Source organism: Atractosteus spatula, chromosome 1, assembly GCF_055471065.1.
Source record: "Atractosteus spatula isolate fAtrSpa1 chromosome 1, fAtrSpa1.hap1, whole genome shotgun sequence".
In the NCBI taxonomy this organism is placed as follows: domain Eukaryota; kingdom Metazoa; phylum Chordata; class Actinopteri; order Semionotiformes; family Lepisosteidae; genus Atractosteus; species Atractosteus spatula.
Window position 1 is genome coordinate 51,893,233 of NC_142706.1, and position 21,176 is coordinate 51,914,408.

The following is a 21,176-nucleotide window of genomic DNA, read 5'->3' on the forward strand; positions in this document are numbered from 1 at the left end:
ATACAGAACAACAATGAATGAGCGGCTGACATACAACGCCTCTTATCTCTGTACTTGAATCTTGCCCTTATGGCTGTTTTAAGGTCTCGCGAGACTCGTCTTCTTCCTCCGTAGAGGGACGGCCGCAGTGACATCTCGCGATGCTTAGCAGTTCAGCCCGGTTGGTGGGACAGTTCCGAAAAGCCGGGCAAGGGTTCTGATCCGCGGCGTCGTGGTGGTGCTCATCTGTCCTGTGGAGTGTGTGTGCGCGTGTGTTGGGGAGAAAGAAAAGAAAAGAGCTGCCGTCAGGGAGATCTTTTTCTACGCATTATCGGGTTCAGGAGCCCCTTCTTCGGATTACCGAGTACGAGGCAGTTGAGGACTCCCGCGGCTGGGCGCTTTCGAGAGAGAAGAGTGGAGGATCCGGAAGGAGAGACAAAGCATGTCCGAGACGGAGAACAACAACGTGGAGCAGGAGCCGCGGATGGAGGCTGAGCCGGAGGGAGAGGAGGTGAGCGGAACAATAGCAGCACGGAGAGGGGCCACTGGGCTGGCCAGCATCTTGACATGGCCAGGTCCGAAGTGCCTGACGTCTGTATAGCGAACGCAGAACTTTTGACTGATTTTACTTTTCGATTTGTTTCTGGTTTTATTTTTTTTGTTTGTGTTGTGGGTTGGTAGTGGGACGCGATTAAGGTTCCTTTCTTTTTCTTGTTTCTTTTCTGGATTTTCAATCTCGTTGATGTTTCGCTTGAAAACACTGGGTGTTTTTTTTTACTTTTTTAGTAAACCGGTGTTGTTGGGAAATAAAGGGACGCTTCAGCTGTGCGTGGTCGTGATGGTGTCCTGTTTGAAGTAGAAAAAACCCAATTGTGATTACAGTGAGGTGCTTCGGTACTCGGCCTGCCTTGGGGATGTACTTGAACACTAAACAGTTTTCCGGATATCGAGTGAGCCTGGAAATCGGAGTTTCCAAATTCGAGGAACCCCATCCGCGTTGATGTGTGTTTTTATTTTTGATTCTCGACTCTTCTGTCGAGAAACGAGGTCCTAAAACGAGGCTTGTGGCAACTTTACGTGGCTCCCGAAAGGAGTGCCTGTGTGATGTTTTGTGAGCGGAGGCACCGGTGATGTGCGTGTGAGGGGACTTCAGCTCCCCAGCCCGTCAGTTTTTGGCCTAGTTGCTGCTCAGGCTGGTTGGTTCCAGTCAGCCGCTGCGCCGACACCACAGCGGCATCGCGGGGAGGGAATCCGCGGAATGAATGAGCAGCGGAGCGGACGAAGGTGTCGAGGACCCCTGTTTGTTTTGTGTCTGTCCGAGTCGGTCTTTTCACCCCTGCTTCTTGATACCAGGCGAATGAAGGTTCGAGGCGAGCACCTCAGTATTTTTTTTACCAACTTTTGAAACCTTTTTTTTGGGTCTGAAGCGTCCCGTTTTTCCCTCTCAGGGCTGCGAAACCATGACGTCACCATGAATACAAACCGCCCACTCCTGTGTGTCCCCGCTCTGCCGCGGCCCTCTGGTTGAAAGCTAGTCAAGATCACGGCGTCAGCCTGAAGTTTTCTCTTTCACTTTTCAGCGTGGATTTAACCTCATGTCCGCTTGCTAACGCAGTTTCCCACTCCGACCGTGTTTTAGACACCTAGTGTCCAAACGTAAAATGTGAGAGTTCGCTTTTGTTCAGTAACTTAGCTCTCATTCGTTAACTGGCATTATTAATACATTCTGGAATAATCACGCATAGGGCTTTGTAAATCTGGCAGACGTGTGTACTTTTGCTGTCACGTCTGTTAAGTTGTACTAGTTGTTCCCTGAACAGCTTTTAAGTTTTGTCGATTCACCTTCGCTCGCAGACTACTGAACTGCACCTGTGTTCTCAAGCTGTCCAAGGCTGAATGACCTTTTTTAAAGGCTAAATAAGATAAAGCTTATTAAATAAGTGCATAAGAATTCATTTTGCAGTGTGATCTTCAAAAAGTGTCAGGGCGATTTATAAACTTGCTCTGGAGAGGTGTGCTCGCACTATACCATCTATGAAGAAGAGCGCAGAGGGGTTTGGCAAAGGAGAAGTGTACAGCCTTCTGATTATCATTGCTGCTGTGCTTGGAATGACCCATAATTAATTGATCTATCCTATTAACACTCTTTCTGGATTTTCCTTTATTAGACATTCAAGGACTCTCTAAATGGGTAGGACTGTAGCTCTCCAGAACCAGGGTTACAGATCTAGGCACATTTTCTGCTGTTGCACTTCAGCTACAATAACAAGGATCAGTAAATGTGTTTCAACCTAGAAGTACAGTTTTTGTAGCCGTGTACCAGGTCAGCTCTCCATTTTCAAGTGTTTAACATTGCATTTCGATCTGCCTGTCCCGAAGGAGGAAGAAGCATCTGATCATGAGGATGGCAGTCAAGTGGAGACCCCCATCCTCAAACCAAAGGAAGAACAGGAAATGTTTCCAGACTATGAAAAGAAAATGGTAATGTCTTGCCACAACCTTTATTTTTAGTTAGCACACCACATTGTCTTGCCTTCAAGAAAATCTTTTCCAGATTTTATACTTGAAAATCCTTTTTTTTTTAGTTTGATCTTTTACAGTAACCTCTTAGCCAGCTCCTCTGACTTAACCAGTCGAATAGTTATTTTTGGGTGCAGTCTTTTATATAAATGTTTTAGGTGATATTTAGATGGTGCATTCCTGGCACATTTAGACATTTTGTCAAGTGGAGGGCACTTGGGTATATCCTGCCCATGTGAATGACAAGTTTATATTTTTCATAGTTCCAGTGATGAAAGTACAGTATTTGTAGATGGCAGTATAAAATATGCTACTGTGGCAGTGTTCTGATATGGCAAGAGGCAAGGGGTGCTAAAGAGGAAAACTGTTTTCTTCTACTTGTGATTGCAGAGTTAACAGCAGCTAAACAATGAAACTAAGTGTATACTAAATTCATTGTTGTTAAGGTTGTGGTTTATGAATACTGGCACATGCTGGTGTTTTATTCCCTTCATTGAATGCCTCTTTTGAAAAAAGGCAGTGGTGTTTTTAACTATCCTGGTAGGTTAGGAGGGTACCAACGTCTGTATCAAGTCTACCCACTGGGTGTGCTGTAAAGAGAGGTGCTGATTACAGTTAAGAGCCAGCAGCCTATTGCATGCCTTAGTTAAATGTTAAGTGGCTGGGTTTACAGAACTGGTTGAAAAGCCAGTTTCATAATTCTTTGCTTAGGCATAATTTCTTTGCTTATGTAATCAACTTTGCTTTTGTGTTTATGTTCATTGCAGAAGGGTATTTTAATAAACACCTGTGTAACCTTTCAAAGCATCAGGGGAATTTTGTTCTGGCGAAGCAGAGTGTATCAGGCTGGATGCATCATTTTTGCACACTTTACTGAATACTAAAGCTCCTGAGGGAGATTTTATACTTGAAATGCTGCACAGAGACAGTGTGTAAATATTAACAGAGCTGTAACAACATGATCGGTAAAAGCCTTTTTCTATTAAAGTCACTGCAATATTCTGTTAAGTGTTTTAAGACGTCCATCAAAAGACTTAGCTTTAAAAAAAATGCCCACTTGGATTTAATTCACAGTTAAAAGCATAAAGAATAGCATTCCTTTCATTTAAAAAAAATCAGCGTTTGTTAATTATTTTATTCGTATAGCTTGTCTTTTGACTTCACAATTCTCTCAAAGCCCTCCAAATAATGCTCTGGCAGACTTCAAGACAAGATCTTAACTGCATTGTAGGTTTGAGGCTTGGGGGTTTTGTTACTATTTACATGCTAGTTATTGACTACCAAAGCATCAGATAAAACAGATTTGAAATCACTCAACACCGAGGATGTGAGTTTTAAAAACTGTAAAACTGTAGCTACCTATTACTGCTACATTGGTGATGAGATACAAGATTTGTTAATCAAAGAGTGTTCCAGTGGAGTCAACACCATGTCTATCTGTGGACGGTGTGATCAAATTCAGTCCTTCTATGAAACCCTGTGTTCAGATCTCAGAAAGTGGGTGCTGTACAGAGGGATGGGAGGTGATCACAATACTGCTGGTTTTCTTCACTGCAATCCCTGGGTTACTTACCCTTGCTTTCCCAATTTTTCTCTTTGTGTTCTCCCATGCAGCAAGCGGACCGGTCAAACAGATTTGAGTACTTGCTCAAACAGACAGAAGTGTTTGCCCATTTCATCCAGCCAGCTGCCCAGAAGACGCCAACCTCCCCACTGAAGATGAAGCCGGGGCGACCCCGCATTAAAAAGGATGAGAAGCAGAACCTCCTGTCTGCTGGAGAGTAAGTTATCAGCATAGTTTTGTGTTTGGCACAGTTTTTGACTTGTATGACGTACTTGGCGATTCTGACACATTTCAAACTGACAAAAGCCTGTCAGACACCCCCAGGGTGTGGTTGTGTGTGTGAAACTGGTGTTCGTCCAGACACAGTACGGGAAAAAAAACCCACACAGGGATTTGTTGCTTAAATTAACTTTGTGTCTGAGTACATTATATGAACCCCATTCTGAATGCTTGTATGATATACTGGTACGTGCCCTGTGGATTTTAAAACCCTAAATGTGCAGAAACAAATGTTAAGTCACACAAAAGCTTCAGATGGGTGTGTCATCTGCCACTAGTTTGCAAGCATTTCCAAGCTACATTATCTTAAGTTGCCCTGGATAAAGGTTTCTGTTAATCAAATTACCGGTCACTGTGCCAGTTAATTTCTCCAGTGCTGTTATGACACGTATGTAAAGCTTTGCTTTGTACATGGTAGGTGTTTACTTCATATTCGTACACATACTTTTGACTTCATATGGATATTAATGTGGAAGTCAATGAAAATGTTTAATGGCAATTGTTTGAATTTTACATGGGGTTTCTGGGGGGAAAAGAAATATCTTTTATCAAGGGCTGACCATTTATTAAATACCTAAACTAGAAGTGTTTCCTAGACTCAAACTCTTTGATTGTGAAAAAAGGAGAATGTAGACAAATCGGCAAAGTCACAGAATGGGTATCGGTAAGCGCGGCAAAAACTCCTAATTGATAGTATCTTTGAAATACTAAAGCTTTTTTTTAAATAAAGTACCTTGTGTACCTTGTTGGCTCTTTATTGGAGCATAAAACATTGTAAACATTACTGAAATGTCAGAAATTTACATTGCAAACATAAAATGCAGTTGTAATTAATTCAAACGTGCTGCGCTTGCTGTGTGTACTCTTCGACATTATTGTTTTTAGGAGTATGACCCCATTTCTGTCAGTTATCTTCCCTGGTGACTGTATTGAATTCACACTATCACTTGAAATGGTGACATCTGGTTATTTTACTGCCCCACACATCTCTAAATTGTTCCCTTCAAATAAAACTTAGTTGACAAAGAGTTCTTGAAATTGGAAATAAAAAAAACAGATGTGCATAGATCAGATAGGATCAAAAATGAACTCTGGAAGTCTTTAACTTCCCACTTACAGGTCTTTAACACATTAAGAGAAAGGTGAAAAACAGTTCCCAGAATTCATTTAGTCCGTGTTCAGTTTTCATTTTGAGGTGATGGGTTTTCAGTAGGATAATAAACTGTTAAGTGTGATGTACCATTTGAAGACCAGAAAAAGTCTGTGATGGGATGCCAGTAGATCGCAGGGCAGACAGACACAAACGACACACTCACCCCAGGGCCAGTTTTCCTAGAAGACAATTCCGTTATGGGGTTTGACTGTGGGAAAAATATACACACACTCAGGGAGTACATACAATCTGCCTGCAGATAACACCCCCGTTCTGAAACCGAACCCACGGCCCAAGTGCTCCAAGGCAGCAATACTAGCCACTGCGCCAGTCGCCCATGAAAATGATCTTAACCAAAATAACAAACTCGGCATGTGCATCTGGTGGCACAAATGACGGGTCTTTAAGTGAACATGAGGGTGTAGCAGTGAATCAGGTCATCAAAAAAGCATGTGTGCGTTCGCTACAGTGGCAGAAAACAAATGTTGAACTTCGTGACTTCTCACTTGACGTAATTATAGCCCGAAACATTTGCTTTGCAGGCCTTCAAATGAAATGACAAGTGTGGTATGTGGTTGCAGCGACCATAAATGCACTAAACGGTTACTGTGTCATAGCCTTTTTTTTGGTGAGAAAAGGATAACACTTAAGTAGAAACAGATGGCCAAAACATGCCATTTTGTGAGTTGTTTATAATGCAAGGCCTGCTAGTAAAACTGGCTGTAAGAAGGGTTTTAAAATAGGCCTAGCATCATTCTGGGTTAGTAAACGTGCTGCATTACATCATTTAATCATAGCTTTTGTAATACCTGCTGTTGCCGTCAATGCCTGGTAACAGATTTACAAAAGGTAAAACTGCTACCTATAATCCTGAATCTTAACTTTATTTTTGCCACTTGTGATAGTGCAGTACAAGTTGTGAATGGCTTGCTGCAGGTAGGGTACATTGAAGATCTTCTATGGCCCATGAGTCTGCAAACAAAAGCTGAATTGACTGATGTGAGCATACCAAGCACCACATTTCACCCGCTACTAAACAGGAAGAGCAGGAGTTTGATGAGGAGGAGCAGCTGCTGACTGATCTCGGTGTCCTTAAAACCTATACCTTGATACTTTTCTCGTACAGCAATCGTCACCGTCGCACAGAGCAGGAGGAGGACGAGGAGCTCCTGAGTGAGAACAGCAAAGCCACCAACGTGTGCACGCGCTTTGACGAGTCGCCCTCCTGTGAGTCCCTCCGCGTCCCCTTCTGCGTCGTCGTCTTCCAGATCTCCTAGTATCGTCACAGCTTTGTGTGTTCCCCATCTCCCAGCATTAGTGTTTTATGCTGGGCTGAAACCGGGAGTGAAGACTGATCCCAGTGGGAATGCGTCTGTCCAGACCCGTCTTTTCGCCTTTCAAGCTAATCGCATGCTGTTTGCTCTCTCGTTGTGATAACTGTTTATTAGTGCCTTTTAACAGTGTGCTGCTAGGTTTTTAAGTTAAACCAGTGAAGTTAACTTCTTGTGTGTTTTTCATTGTGACCAGTGCAACTTTGAAATGTAAAAACTGATAAACAACTTGTCTTTCGTGGGTTTTTTATTGTGGTATTTTCTTCATAGATGTGAAATCTGGAAAGCTAAGAGACTATCAGATCCGTGGTTTGAACTGGCTGATTTCACTGTATGAAAATGGCATCAATGGCATCCTTGCAGATGAAATGGTATTTCTTCTTTCGTGTTTGGTCCTTAAGTTATAGTGCATAATTACTTTAGCTGTTTTGGGTTTTCATTTCCCAGTGAAGCTGTAACTTTTGAAACTAGCTGCAGATTTCCCTTAGCACTGACTTTGCTGAACATATTTGTAATACGAACTGACTTAAGTGTTCTCCCAGCAAGAAAAAAGAAATAATTCAAATACAATGACACAAACCAGTAAGGCAGACACATGGAAGTGCAGAGTGAATTCAGTGTCCACTGAGGGGTAAAGGGTGTAGGTGAAATCATGGATTCCAGTAAAGAAGGAACACCATTGCTTACAGTGCATACAGGTTTGTGCTCCATGACAGGGAGAGATATTTCCTTAACACTAAGATTTAAATTAAAGGAAAGATAAAAAAAAAGGGTTTTGTTGATTAGGCCTTTTTCGCAATTACCTATATTAGAAATGGTTACTCAAGAATGATCGATGGGACTCTTCTGCTTGTCCTTTTCATTTAGTTTGTGAAAAAGTAGCATGATTAGTTTTCACATACACAGCCCCGATGTGATGTGATGGCTTTGTACAAGCCAAAACTACAAGAAAAGCTAATGTCAGCAAGATTAGATTTTAATGTATTTAATTGCTTTATTGAGAAGTACTCTTAAAGTATTAAATCCATATTTTATGTTTACAAATTTGTATCAACAAGTTTGTAAGAATATATTACTTTTGTTATATGTAACTTCACATTCTGTTTAATTCTCTTCTCAGGGTTTAGGGAAGACATTGCAGACCATATCCCTTTTGGGTTACATGAAACACTACAGAAACATTCCTGGGCCACACATGGTGCTGGTACCCAAGTCCACTCTGTACAACTGGATGAATGAGTTCAAGCGCTGGGTGCCATCTCTGAGAGCTGTTTGTCTCATTGGAGACAAAGATGAAAGGGTATGTGCAGTGTGGTGGAAAGGCAAATCAGCTGTGATGAATAGTCTTCTCAGCCTTTAACATTGGGTCAACAAGCAATTGTTACTTTTATATTTAGCAGAAAAATATTTTGCTAGCCTTCTGATAGCCACGGCTCAGCTTAAAAACAAAATATGGTTTTGAGAGACTTTTCAGCTTCTCCCCCTGGCTTTCCTGCTGTTTGAATAATGACTTGTGTTGAATCTGTTTTAATGTAAAATCTAACCTCGCAAACCATCTTTTTCTTTCCCCCAAGCTTGTTTCTGGTTTTTAAACGGCTACGATTGTGTAAGCAGTCACTGTTGCTAAGCTTTTCCGAGTCACAATCGAAAGGGCAGTTCTGGGTCATGTTATTGCTTAAGTCCTAGGAATGCCTTCATCAGAAGTGAAGGATTTAATTGTTTTCCTCACAGAAATCTAAATTCTATATACAGAAAGTTTGATATGGTTTGATTTAGTTAGATTTAGTGTACATTTGTACTAATTTCTTCTGAGCCTTCCTTTTTAGACTTGTGGTTTCTGGTTGAAAGTTTTAAAGTGTATATATATATAGAATCTTATTTTAGATCTGATTCTAGATATTCAGACGCTAATGTTTTTTATAATCCTGTGAACAAACCATTTCTAATGTTATGGTGTTGTCATGATGTACAGGCAGCGTTTATCCGTGATGTACTTCTGCCAGGAGAGTGGGATGTCTGTGTGACTTCCTATGAAATGCTTATCAGAGAGAAATCTGTATTCAAGAAGTTCAACTGGAGGTATCTTGTGATTGATGAAGCTCACAGGATTAAAAATGAAAAGTCTAAGGTGAGATTTACCTGTAATTTGTGAATTATATATAATTTTGAAGTCTGAGAAATTTAGTCATGCTCTTCTCTCTGTGGATATACTAATGATACTATACAATGTAAGTATCATTAGTATTAGGGAATTCATTTCCATGGCTCTGTCATCTCATTTAAACCAGGGTGTGATGTCTGTGATTCACTGAGTGGGTTCAAACGCCATAAGTTTCTTTTTTCATTAATAAGGTTGTTCTCTTTAGAGCAGTGTAACACTGACAAGGCCGTGAAGGTGCATAATGGGGTAATAACTTTAGAAGTATCAATATCGCCAGTGTGATATTGCTGTGGATTCCAGTGTCTTTTAAAAACATAATGGGACAGACATATTTTATTTAAAGTTTAATGTTAATTGAGTTACTTTGTTCATTTAATGCTAGCAACAAATGAAACAGTAAAAACTGTGCAATTTCACAATATGCTTGCCTTTTTTTTTAGCTTTCGGAAATTGTCCGGGAGTTCAAGACGACCAACAGGCTGCTTCTTACTGGAACCCCTCTGCAGAACAACTTGCATGAACTTTGGTCTCTTCTTAACTTCTTGTTGCCTGATGTCTTTAATTCCTCTGAAGTAAGATACTTTTCCTCTGTGATTACCACAGGAAGTCTGATCTTTTATATATAATGCTGGTTATATTTTATTACGTTTTGAACCAACATAACCAACTCTCTTTTCCTTTTCAAACATGAAAGGATTTTGACTCATGGTTTGACACCAACAACTGCCTTGGGGACCAGAAGCTAGTTGAACGTTTGCATATTGTAAGTGTTACTTTGAGCTCGTTTCAAAATTATTGCCAAGTTGTTTTTTTCGGAGGGGGAGTTATTGCACTTTTTAAAATGTTATTAGACCTTTTCTGTTTAGCATTTTGTTTACCATATTGTGCAATAAAATGTGCCAACTGTTAAATTGAACAGCTTTTAGACTGATGAAGACTTTCTCTCCTTCCTAACCCAGGTGCTGCGTCCTTTCCTGCTCAGGCGTATTAAAGCTGATGTTGAGAAGAGTTTGCTTCCCAAGAAGGAAGTGAAGATGTATGTGGGGCTCAGCAAAATGCAGCGAGAATGGTGAGAGAGCCCAATTCTGGTCTTAACTGGCCAGTAACGGCGTCGGTGACGACAGGATTTAGAACGAAAGTGGGCAGTCAGAGCAGATTCTTTAAGTGGTTGAATTCACTTGCAAACCAATTCCTTTTTCAGCTCTTAATAAACCTCTGGTATGTTTTGGAATGTACAGATCAATGGAAGTCTCATATTTAAAGCAAGAGGAGCTGAAGTACTGTAAATGTTTTTTTTTTCAGTAAAAACAGCTGAACAGCTGTGCTGTAGTGAGTTTAGAGCGAATGATAGAACAAGAGCTTCACGGTCACTTCAGAACTAGTAAACAAAGTGGTTCTTGAGCCCTCTTGTGTAAACTTGTGAAGAAGCTCTTTTGCTCTCGAGTTGAAATTTGTTTGTTTTTCTGACACGTCAGGTACACCAAAATTCTAATGAAGGACATCGACATTTTAAACTCTGCGGGCAAGATGGACAAAATGAGGCTGCTGAACGTGCTGATGCAGCTGCGGAAGTGCTGCAACCACCCTTACCTGTTCGACGGGGCAGAGCCCGGGCCCCCCTACACCACAGACATGCACCTGGTGGTCAATAGCGGCAAGATGGCCGTTCTGGACAAGCTGCTGCCAAAGCTGCGGGAGCAGGGTGAGAGAAAATTAGTTTCTGCCCCCCTGTGTGCCAGTGGCCCCTCGGCTGCCAAAATGACTTTCAGCAAAGGGCTGTTCTCCTTGGGCTGCTGGGAAGGGAAACTGTAGGTGCTCCCAAGTAGCTGATAGCCAGCTGTTTGAGTGCAGACAAGGAAAAATGCTAGGGCTCTTTTTGAACTTCCTAGGACCTTTTCAGTTTTTTTAGCACAATAAATGCCAGCAGCAAACAGGACTTGTTTAAATCTTAGAAAAGGCTAGTAGTGAGACCACTAGCATAGGTAGTAGCTCATTGTCTTATCTTCCGCAGGGTCCCGTGTGCTGATCTTCAGCCAGATGACCAGGATGCTGGACATCTTGGAGGATTACTGCATGTGGAGAAACTATGGCTATTGCCGTCTCGATGGCCAGACTCCTCATGAAGAGAGACAGGTAAATACCTTTTATCGTTTTCATGATCATAGTTTGACGGGTGTTTTGCTTCAGTTCCAACTTTTAACTTTACCTTTTTTATTCTACCTTGTTTCATTTATTTACAGAATTCTATCAACGCTTACAACGCCCCAAACAGCCCCAAGTTCCTTTTTATGTTGAGTACCAGGGCCGGAGGTCTCGGCATTAATCTCGCCACAGCTGACGTCGTCATCATTTATGATTCAGACTGGAATCCTCAAGTAGATCTTCAGGCAATGGTCAGTGTTTGTTGAAAGCCCCCTTGTTCTGATAATGTAATTAATAATATTAATAATTAGTTCAAGTAGGAAGCTGCGTCAGCATGCGTTGAACAGAAGAAGGCTCCACAGCCGAAACATTGTTTTTCTTCTCATTTCAGCATGGAATAAACCTTTACTTGTTCCTTTGCGTATTAATAATTATAACTGTATTACTGCAGAAATAGAAAAGGGTGCTGTTTAATGCTTCCACGTCAAGCTTCTGTCTGCAATTTTAAGCTTTGTTCTCTCTCCACCACAAACTGTAGGACCGAGCCCACAGAATTGGTCAGAGGAAGCAAGTGCGGGTTTTCCGTTTCATCACAGAAAATACAGTTGAGGAGAGAATAGTGGAGAGGGCAGAGATGAAGCTCCGACTCGATTCTATTGTCATCCAGCAAGGTGAGGTTTAATACTTTGCTGGAGGAGACGCTAAAATGATAGTCTTGGAAATGTGTATCCTAAAGCCCTTCTTGGGCTTTCCTGTAGTCTGTACTGTATGTGTGGACATAAATGTAAAAGCACAGCTGAAGGACAGCAGATTCAAAGACAGGGTGTTTTTCTTGAGTGCAGAGCTTATTGCATATAAAATCCGATTAGTGCCTGACATACTGGCTAGCTCTTCCTCATACCTCAGGGGGAGAGCCTGACTTGCAGGTGACGGTTAAACCTCAAACCCTTTCTTCCTGGCTTCTGTAGGAAGGCTTGTGGATCAGAATCTGAACAAACTGGGGAAGGATGAAATGCTGTCCATTATTCGTCACGGCGCTACTCACGTGTTTGCATCCAAGGAGAGCGAGATCACTGATGAGGATATTAATGCCATATTGGAAAGGGGTGAGAAGAAGGTGAGGATGGGGTTATGGTGGCTCTGTGTGGGTTGTGTGTTTAAGGCCATGAGCACTACTGAGCTTTTGTATAGTTTATGGTTTAAATTTGAAACTGGAGTGCCTGGCAGAAAAGAACCAGATACACATTGTAATATGTTTAATATAAATCTTTTGTGGTTTGCGTAGTACTTTATTAACTTTTGATCAGTATGGTATTGAAAATGTCTCTTATTTATTCTTAGACTGCAGAGATGAAAGAAAAGCTGTCCAACATGGGTGAAAGCTCACTAAGGAATTTTACCATGGACACTGATAACAGTGTGTATAACTTTGAAGGAGAAGACTACAGGGAAAAGAAGAAGGTGGGTTTTTGGTTGACTTGTCAAATTTTAATGGGCAAAAAGTCAGTATCAGTTTTGACCAGCATTTTTCAGTGCTGTCTTAGTCAAATATTTGGACCTGGAATGGATAAGCTTAAGCAGTGCCCTTGGAAATGGCTGTTGAACAGACATCTTGAGCAATGTGAACAGTAAGCTAAAATCTTATAGTCCCATACATTGTCTTTGATTTTGTTAGTGTGTACTAGTGTGAAATGTATGCTACATTTTACGTTGTGACTATAGATACAAGACCAAGGTCACAAAGTTAAAGGCTGCCTGTTGAGTGTTTATCACGCTGGTATTTTAGATTTTTTTTTCCCCCATAGGTTACTCTGACTGAGTGGATTGAGCCGCCTAAGAGGGAACGAAAAGCAAACTATGCAGTGGATGCTTATTTCAGGGAGGCTCTGCGTGTCAGCGAGCCTAAAGTGCCCAAGGTAGGCAGTCCGAGGCAAATCCAGTGAATTTGTTTTGAGCCTTCAGGATACTGAGCATGAGCGTCATTATATACTCCAGTCTCAACTCGGGTTTCTCTCTTCAAGGCTCCTCGTCCCCCTAAGCAGCCCAATGTTCAAGACTTCCAGTTCTTCCCTCCACGCCTGTTTGAGCTGCTGGAAAAAGAAATCTTGTATTACAGAAAAACAATTGGATATAAGGTTGGTATCTGGTCACAGTATCCCACAATGCAAAATTCAAGTACATTTGTAGTTATACACTTTTAATTCATTCCTGTCATCCTTCAGCTGAATGTTTAGATTTTTTGGGCGAAGTGCAGTTTGCTACCTTTTTTTATCCAATCAAAATCCTGTTACAGCAAAATATAGCAAAAATTTACTTGTAATTTTGAGGTTCTTTAAAAAAACCTGGGTGTAGTAGTGTATCTAGTAAAATCGATACAGCACTAAGTAATGAGGAACACGGTTAAACCTGAAATTCCCAGACTTGAGTTGCCTATTTGTGGGCTGTGCAGTAGGAGTGTAAATATGCTGGCAACTTCTGGTGCATTACATTCGCCCGTCTTCTGCATGAGCTGGATGGGTGGGAAAGGAGTGAGTACACTTTCTTATGTTATTTCTGTGCTGTAGTAAGCTTTGCTACAGTACAATAGTGCTCTACTAAAAATAAAAATGAAGAAGCTATCTCTAATACAGGGTAAGTTATAATCAGGGATATAACTTTTTGCACTTGCAAGAACTTGAATTATGAGGAGGAAACAATTTTGCTGTTTTAAATTTATAGTACTCATTAAAAATACTATCAATAAATACTAATACTATATCTGAAACAGTTATAAAAATATGGAAGTGCTTGTTTTTTGAGCCGCAGACCCATCCCCTATTTTCCCCACATGTTAAGTCCCACATTTGTGGAGACTTCAAGGTACCTTACCCTGGCAAATACTGAGGTTTTTCTGTATCAATCATTTTACTGGCTGAACAGTGAAAGTGAAATCTCATTTCAAGGGTTTGTTAGAAATGCTGGTATGTTAGAGGAGAGAGGCAGAACGTTTTTTTTTGGGAGGAGTGGGATGATGGGTAGACATGAGAGATGTCATGGCTTGAAGATGGTTTTTGGTTTTAGGATCCCCTGCTTCAGTAACCAAAGATGATTTATATGAGCATTGGTAGAGGTCTTGAGCATGCGGATTAGGAGATCAAGAGTCCATGCCAGTCGTGTTGGAAATAAATTAAAGATTAAAGTATTTATATTCTCTTCTCCTCAATGTCAATATTATCATAGGGATATGTTTTCTGTAAGTTCCTAGTTTGGAAGTCTGTTTGTAGCTTTGTTTAATTTTTCTCGGTTTTGATTAAAGATTTTCCCTTTCACTCTATTTCCAGGTCCCTCGCAATCCTGAGCTGCCCAATTCTGCCCAAGCCCAGAAGGAAGAGCAGAGCAAGATTGACGAGGCTGAGCCTCTGACTGAAGAAGAGCTGGAAGAAAAAGAGAAACTCCTCACACAGGTGACTGTCATCCTCATTCCAGTTTACATATAAAGACTTGGATTTAGAATTGTTAGAAAAAAGTATCCTTTTTTAAGCATAAAACTGTTTTATAACCTAATTTCTGAAACATTGAATGGCTAAAGATATTCTTTTGAAGTTCTTGCTTCGTATTCCCCAACACCTTGGCTGATTTTTACAGTGTTTCTTTACATGCTCATTCTCATGCAGGGTTTCACAATTTGGAACAAACGAGATTTTAACCAGTTCATCAAAGCTAATGAGAAGTGGGGACGGGACGATATTGAGAACATTGCTCGTGAAGTTGAAGGGAAAACTCCAGAAGAAGTGATGGAATACTCTGGTAAGAGCTCACCCATGGTGATCTGAGACTTCTTCTTCCATGGTTAGGATGAGACATTTTTATTGGAGCTCATGCTGAGAAATGCTAAACAGTTAAATCGGAGTATGACCTGTTTGTGTTCATCCCAGTGAATATTTAGTGCTAAACTTCCCATATGAAATGTTTTCTGCTTGTAGCTGTTTTCTGGGAGAGATGTAATGAGCTGCAAGACATCGAGAAGATCATGGCACAGATTGAGAGAGGAGAGGCCAGGATCCAAAGGAGAATCAGCATTAAGAAAGCACTTGACACAAAAGTAAGTTTCATAAGAGTAATACATTTTGTGGCCTATACTTATCACCCTGTGCAGTGTTAGAAAGCATAGGAAACGTAACAGAGGTTTCTTCCATTCTAATTTTAAGCTGTGGTAAAATACATGATGTATGCCAAATACAAAGCATAACATTTGTGTTTTGTGTTGTGTGAAGATTGGACGTTACAAAGCCCCATTTCACCAGCTGAGAATATCCTACGGCACGAACAAGGGCAAGAACTACACGGAAGAAGAGGACCGCTTTCTGATTTGCATGCTACACAAGCTGGGCTTTGACAAAGAGAGTGTGTACGATGAGCTGAGGCAGTGCATCCGTAACTCCCCACAGTTCCGATTCGACTGGTTCCTCAAGTCCAGGACAGCCATGGTATGTGCCAGAACTCCATAGCATACTTCATGTAGAGTTAATGAAATAGTAACTGTTCAGATTTTGGCACTGTTGGACCCTCATCACCCTTTCTGCAAAATACTCCCTCCTATTCCCAGTTTTGTTTGTTTCACTTTTCACATTAAAGAAGACCACTAGGTTGCATTGTATTTTAAATGGGTAGTGCTTTGTACAGTTTTAACATGCTTTTCACATAACATTTTTATTTAAATTCTAATCTGTAGACTTGTCTTAAAATTGTTTGCCTTTTTTGTTGCTTTATCACATTGTCTATAAGACGTATATCAAGTCTTCTTCAAGCTCAGTTTTCCCCATTTGGTATCTTTTGCTTCTGCTGTTGGAATGTATTATTCTACAATTGTCTATATTAAACATCTGCCTCGTGTTTTTGAATTCCCTTTGCAGCTTCTGCACTGTTAAATAATCTTCCTATTTTGGCATCTACAAATTTCTCTAGTTTATGAACTATACCAGAATTTAGATTAATCTAACTCAATATCAATGTAGTAGTCCTAACTCAAATCCACATATGGAGCATTCACCTTTTATCTTTACCTTTTCAATCATTTAACCAGTTCTCAATTTAAACACATTTTAAATTGCAGCCAGCAGGCATTTGAGATAGGAATCTTTTGTGCACTTCTTTATCATAATCCGTTTTGTAAGTATAAAAGTACCATATTGTATGTGACCCACTTTGCCTAAAACCATTGGCTGTTTCCAAGGATTCTTTTTAGTACCAGTGATGTGATGGTCCTGTGATTGTCTTTGTGTTGCTGTAGGAGCTGCAGAGGCGGTGTAACACTCTGATCACCCTGATAGAGAGAGAGAACATGGAGCTGGAGGAGAAGGAGAAAGCGGAGAAGAAGAAACGAGGCCCGCGGACATCCTCTGTGAGTGTAATGTCTGAGACTAAGCTGCAGCATGAGAAACCAACAATCTATTATTTTCAGTTTCTTCTAGGTGAACTATACAGCACGCAATCAGCTATAGCACAAGGCTCCAGTGAACCTGTAGTTTGTTTTCCGTATTGATTTTTCAAAGTGTGATTTAAATATCCCATCTTGCTGGTGTACCAGATGCTGTTTGCATGCAAAAAAAGGTCACTTAGCTTATATGATTGCCTCAACACACATTAATCGCTTAAGTTACATTTAAGAACACATTGATCAATATTTTTTATCTTAAATTCTTATTGTAAATGATCTCCCTAAAGATGTGCGCAAGTTAATTGTTACAAAAGAATGTCCCTCTTTGACTTTTTTTAAACTTAGGATTGTTTTTGCAATAAACCTCATGTAAAACCTTCAAAAGACACCGCATGTAAAACTGCAACAAATTCACAAAGCTGAATCAGAAAAATGATGCACTAACATTTTAGATCACTAACACTTTAGATTAGTGAATTCATTTGTGATTAACATTTGGGATCTACAGTGAAAGCCATTAGTTATTAGTGTATGCTGTGTACATATGTATGCTTTGCACCAGGTTGCAGCTGTTGTTTTATGAAATTGTCCCATTCTCCTTTAAGAGCTCGGACAAGTGATGTGCCCGTTCACTGGTTTCCGAGTCCCAAATGCCACATGCCATCCCATGAATATTCAGTGGTGCTCAGGTCTTGGTGCAAGGCGTCCATAGCATTCCTAATTTAGCAAAAATAAACCTGTTGCGTGTACAGCATGAGGACATGCATTGTCTTGCTAGAATGTCGTCACAACAGAGTAAGACCCCAGGACTTTGTCATCACGTTACCATCGGTTACAGACCATCAGTTACAAGAGATTTTGACCCTCCCATTACTTTTGTCATGTCTTGTGGTCTCCCTAATCATAGCTGTCATTGATGGACTGCATTAACAGATTTTACCAGGTTAGAAATAGCTGGCTGTGAACACCCCAGACAGCAAGCAACTGTGTGGCGATTAAGTACAGCCTCCAACATGAAGTTGAAGTCAAAGAAGACAGTTGTGCTCATGATAAGTGTGCCATATGCGCTGTTTTTCACCCATTTTGGCATTCAGCAGGTAGCATCATCTCGTCACCTATGCCAGTTCTTTCTTTCACTAATCTGGTGATTTAATATGCAGCGGCTAAAGATTATATTATAGACCAAGTAGAAAACCATGTACTGAAGTTTATACATTTCATCCCCAATGTCTCAGTGTTACTGTGGGGAAATGTATATTGGGGCCATTTATATAATGGGGACCCTGTGTACTAAATACAGTGTTTTGAATAAGCATGATCCTCATGTTTTCTGTGGTTCATAATCTGTGACTGTATTCTGTGTACAGCTATTTAGATTAGAGTGTAACGTTTTTAGCATCTTTTTAAGGTGGTTTTTAAATTTGTTCCTTTTTCACTGAGTGGATGAATAAATCTTGAGGGTTTTAAATAGAGATGTTTCTTATAATGTCCAGTGTATATGTATATATTATTTTTCAAAAATATTTGACGCCTATCACCTATTATGCAGCTCTAGAAACAGTCACAATGAGCCGCATGGGGAGGTAAAATACCAGATACTACTGTGTGAAAATGTTTAAACTTTTAATGTGTAGAGCCTACTGGATTAAAAAAGTTCTATACCTTGCTAGCAAGGCTAAATTTGTTTCTAAAATGACTTGTTCTCTTCCTCAGGCCCAGAAACGCAAAGCAGATGGGACCCCAGACGGACGAGGAAGAAAAAAGAAATTAAAGCTGTGAAGAGGATTTTTAAAATTCAATTAAGTTTGGACTAAGGTGAAGTAGTAGTGTTGTCTGTTTTTATTTTACGGGTCGTAATGATGTACTGTATAAACTCAAGCAATTAAATTACTTCATCTGTGTACTGTACTAGGAGCGTAGTACTCAATACAAGTCTGACTTCTAGTGATTAAATGCTGCAGCTGTGCTGAACCTTTGTTTTTTTTACCATTAACACTTGAAGTAATAAAATACTTTTGTTATTTATGCCTTTGTGTTTATTAAATTCTGAAATGTTAGAATGAGCTGGCGATTATGATGTGACTGAATCTAAATGGCAAACATTTTCTTTTGAACTGGTGCCCTTTTTACATTTTCAATGCTCAGAAGGTCTTTTGGCGTGTAGTGCATTTCACCGACCGAAGCAGTTTAAATTTACCTTGGCTTGTTCAGTTTCATTGCTCATGTCTTTGTTGTACAAGCCTAAAAGGGTTCATTTTAATGTAAATATTAATAGTTCTTATCCATTGAGTAGTTTACTGATCTGAGGCTACTTATACCTTTATGGTGTATTTTTTTGTTTTGTCAAAGAAGTAGTATGTGATTGTAGGAATTGTATACATCTGGCTTTTTGAAGACAAACACTGGCAGTGTGCACCTTGATTCTGCAGTCCAATGTCATTGCTCACTGAAACCATTAAAAGCGCCAGTGTTTTTGGCAGTAACAAAATGAGAGTTCTGTGTGGCACTTGTGGAAGGTATTTTGTTAGTCATGTTGCTCCAGACACAAAGTAGGCACCCTTCTAACTGAATTGAATACTGGTTTATAAATTGGGTTGAGGTTATTAAAATGTCTGTTCCCTTACAAAAGTGACAAAACTTGTGATTGGGTCAGTGATCATCAGCTTTTTCTTGGTATAAACCAACACTAAAGGAAGAATTCTGTGCACCTACTGTATATTAGTGGAGGTGCTAGTTCAGGGTGAAGGTGGAGCCCTCCAGTGGACATTGCTGGTTGTTCATCTACTGCAGGTGGGATTATAATCCACCCCTGTGTTGTACCAAACAGCCTAGATGGGCTAAATGGCATTGTTGTTTTTGTAACCTTTCTTGTGTTAGGAGACTGATCACTGCCAGGGCTACTGAGGTTAGAGTGGAGTGATGCATTAGAAACCCCTTTGACAAATCTATCTGGCTCCGTAAACGTGAAGTACAGTAGGGTCTCAACATGTGCAAATTTAATATAAATAAGAGAGTCAACATGTTTCGGTCTGATTTACGGGGTTTTGGATGGAAGAAGAGCAGTAGATTAGCACAACAGACTGGGATCATGAGATGAATCTAGCTCAAGAGTGATCCTCTCCCTTCCCCCTGTCAAGTACCCGCTACCCAGCATCCACATCAACGTGGTCTTGTTTTTATATTGCAACGAACGCTCTGGTTCTGCGTCAGCAGTGTGGAGAGTGACAGGCTGGAGACGACTGTACAGGCTCTCTTACAGTTTTATTGCCCGTTTCATTACAGTGGGGTGTGCTAATCACGGAGGCAGAGAAAGTGCAGGCTGGATGTTTATTTAAGCAGATTACTGTAGGTTTGCGATTAAAATAATGCTGATCAAATAAACTACAGTAATGTACTTAAAGCCGATGCATTAGTACTTTAATTATCATATAAGTGAGGTTTATTTATGTCTTTAACCATGCATACTATATACTGGGGGTACATTATGCAACAGTATAGGAGTGGTCTTGGTTATATGTGAATTTGGCTATTCGCAACGGTTCTCTGCACTGGACCCTCATGATTGTCAAGGCCCTGTTGTGTTATTGTAAGAGGTGTTGCTGCACCAGTAGGTGCCAGTCTTGCCTCAACTCCAGAATGCTGACCATGTACACTATATTGGAGGTGATGCAGTCCTTTGTGTGAGACTACTTGGTATTTACAGATCCCATAGGCCAGGTTGTCTTGGCTAAATCTGTTTGGGTCTCCATAGTGTGGCCTTCCCAGATTTCCCTTTTAATTCTTTCAGAGGGCAAGTTCTGTCATCTACCTGATCTGCTGTGTAGTGGGGCAGCTGGCTGTGCATCACCCACAGACAGTCCCCTCCTGTATGTGAAGCACTTAAGGACCCTTCAGAAATGAAACAAGAAAAGTAATGTAAGAAGTATCTTGGTATTCGCTAACCTAGCCTTTCATAAACAGTATTATACGTTTAATACCACGCCAGTGTTCCTGCCTGCTACAGGGTTGAGTAGGCCGGTGTTTGTTAAACTGGCAGGCAGGCCCACCTGGCTCTGTTAGGGTCTGGGAGTAAACATAAGCAGGAGAATGCATGATATTATTTTAGATAGCAAATTAGTTTAACACTACAGCGTATTGTTCAAAATGTTCACAAATCATTTTAAACCTTTACAGTATTTTTTTAAACATTACATTTCTTCTTAGTACTTGGTGCCGGTGATCAGTGTTTTTTAATGTAACTTAGGACAGTATGAGATAAAAATGTATTAGTCACACAACATTTTTCTCCTAATACCATCTACTAAGTTGTTGAATGAGAACATCACAAAATGCATTTCACATCTCTTTTTCAATTGTTCACGTTTTATCATGGTGTGTTACTAATACTTATGTCATTTGTGCTTTCTCATTCAGCTCTTTTATATATACTCACTTTGATTTTTAACCACAATCATACAGCTGCACATTGTATGATTTCAACCATACAATTCCTGAAAGACTATAAAAGGTGAAAAAAATCTGTACAAGTAACTCAAGTGAATAAAAATGTGACTAATTACAATTCCTTTTGTTTAGCACCTCATTTACGGTTTTGTTGAAACAGGCAGACACAAGTCTGTTCAAAACTAAAC

The 21,176-nt window shown here is 40.3% G+C and overlaps 1 protein-coding gene across 1 annotated transcript; it reads left to right on the forward strand.

Annotated features, from left to right (window-relative positions):
• Positions 1-144: 144 nt before the first annotated feature.
• On the forward strand, positions 145-18,570 carry smarca5 (SNF2 related chromatin remodeling ATPase 5). The gene is made up of 24 exons (XM_088919802.1): positions 145-490; positions 2,359-2,460; positions 4,114-4,280; positions 6,622-6,722; positions 7,097-7,197; positions 7,947-8,126; positions 8,799-8,954; positions 9,428-9,559; positions 9,682-9,750; positions 9,947-10,056; positions 10,463-10,689; positions 10,999-11,120; positions 11,228-11,380; positions 11,668-11,800; positions 12,098-12,246; positions 12,471-12,590; positions 12,935-13,045; positions 13,151-13,264; positions 14,450-14,572; positions 14,783-14,915; positions 15,092-15,210; positions 15,383-15,595; positions 16,399-16,509; positions 18,259-18,570. Exons 1-24 carry the CDS (start codon positions 422-424, stop codon positions 18,322-18,324), a joined length of 3,081 nt encoding a protein of 1,026 aa, XP_088775928.1. The 5' UTR covers positions 145-421; the 3' UTR covers positions 18,325-18,570.
• Positions 18,571-21,176: the final 2,606 nt, after the last annotated feature.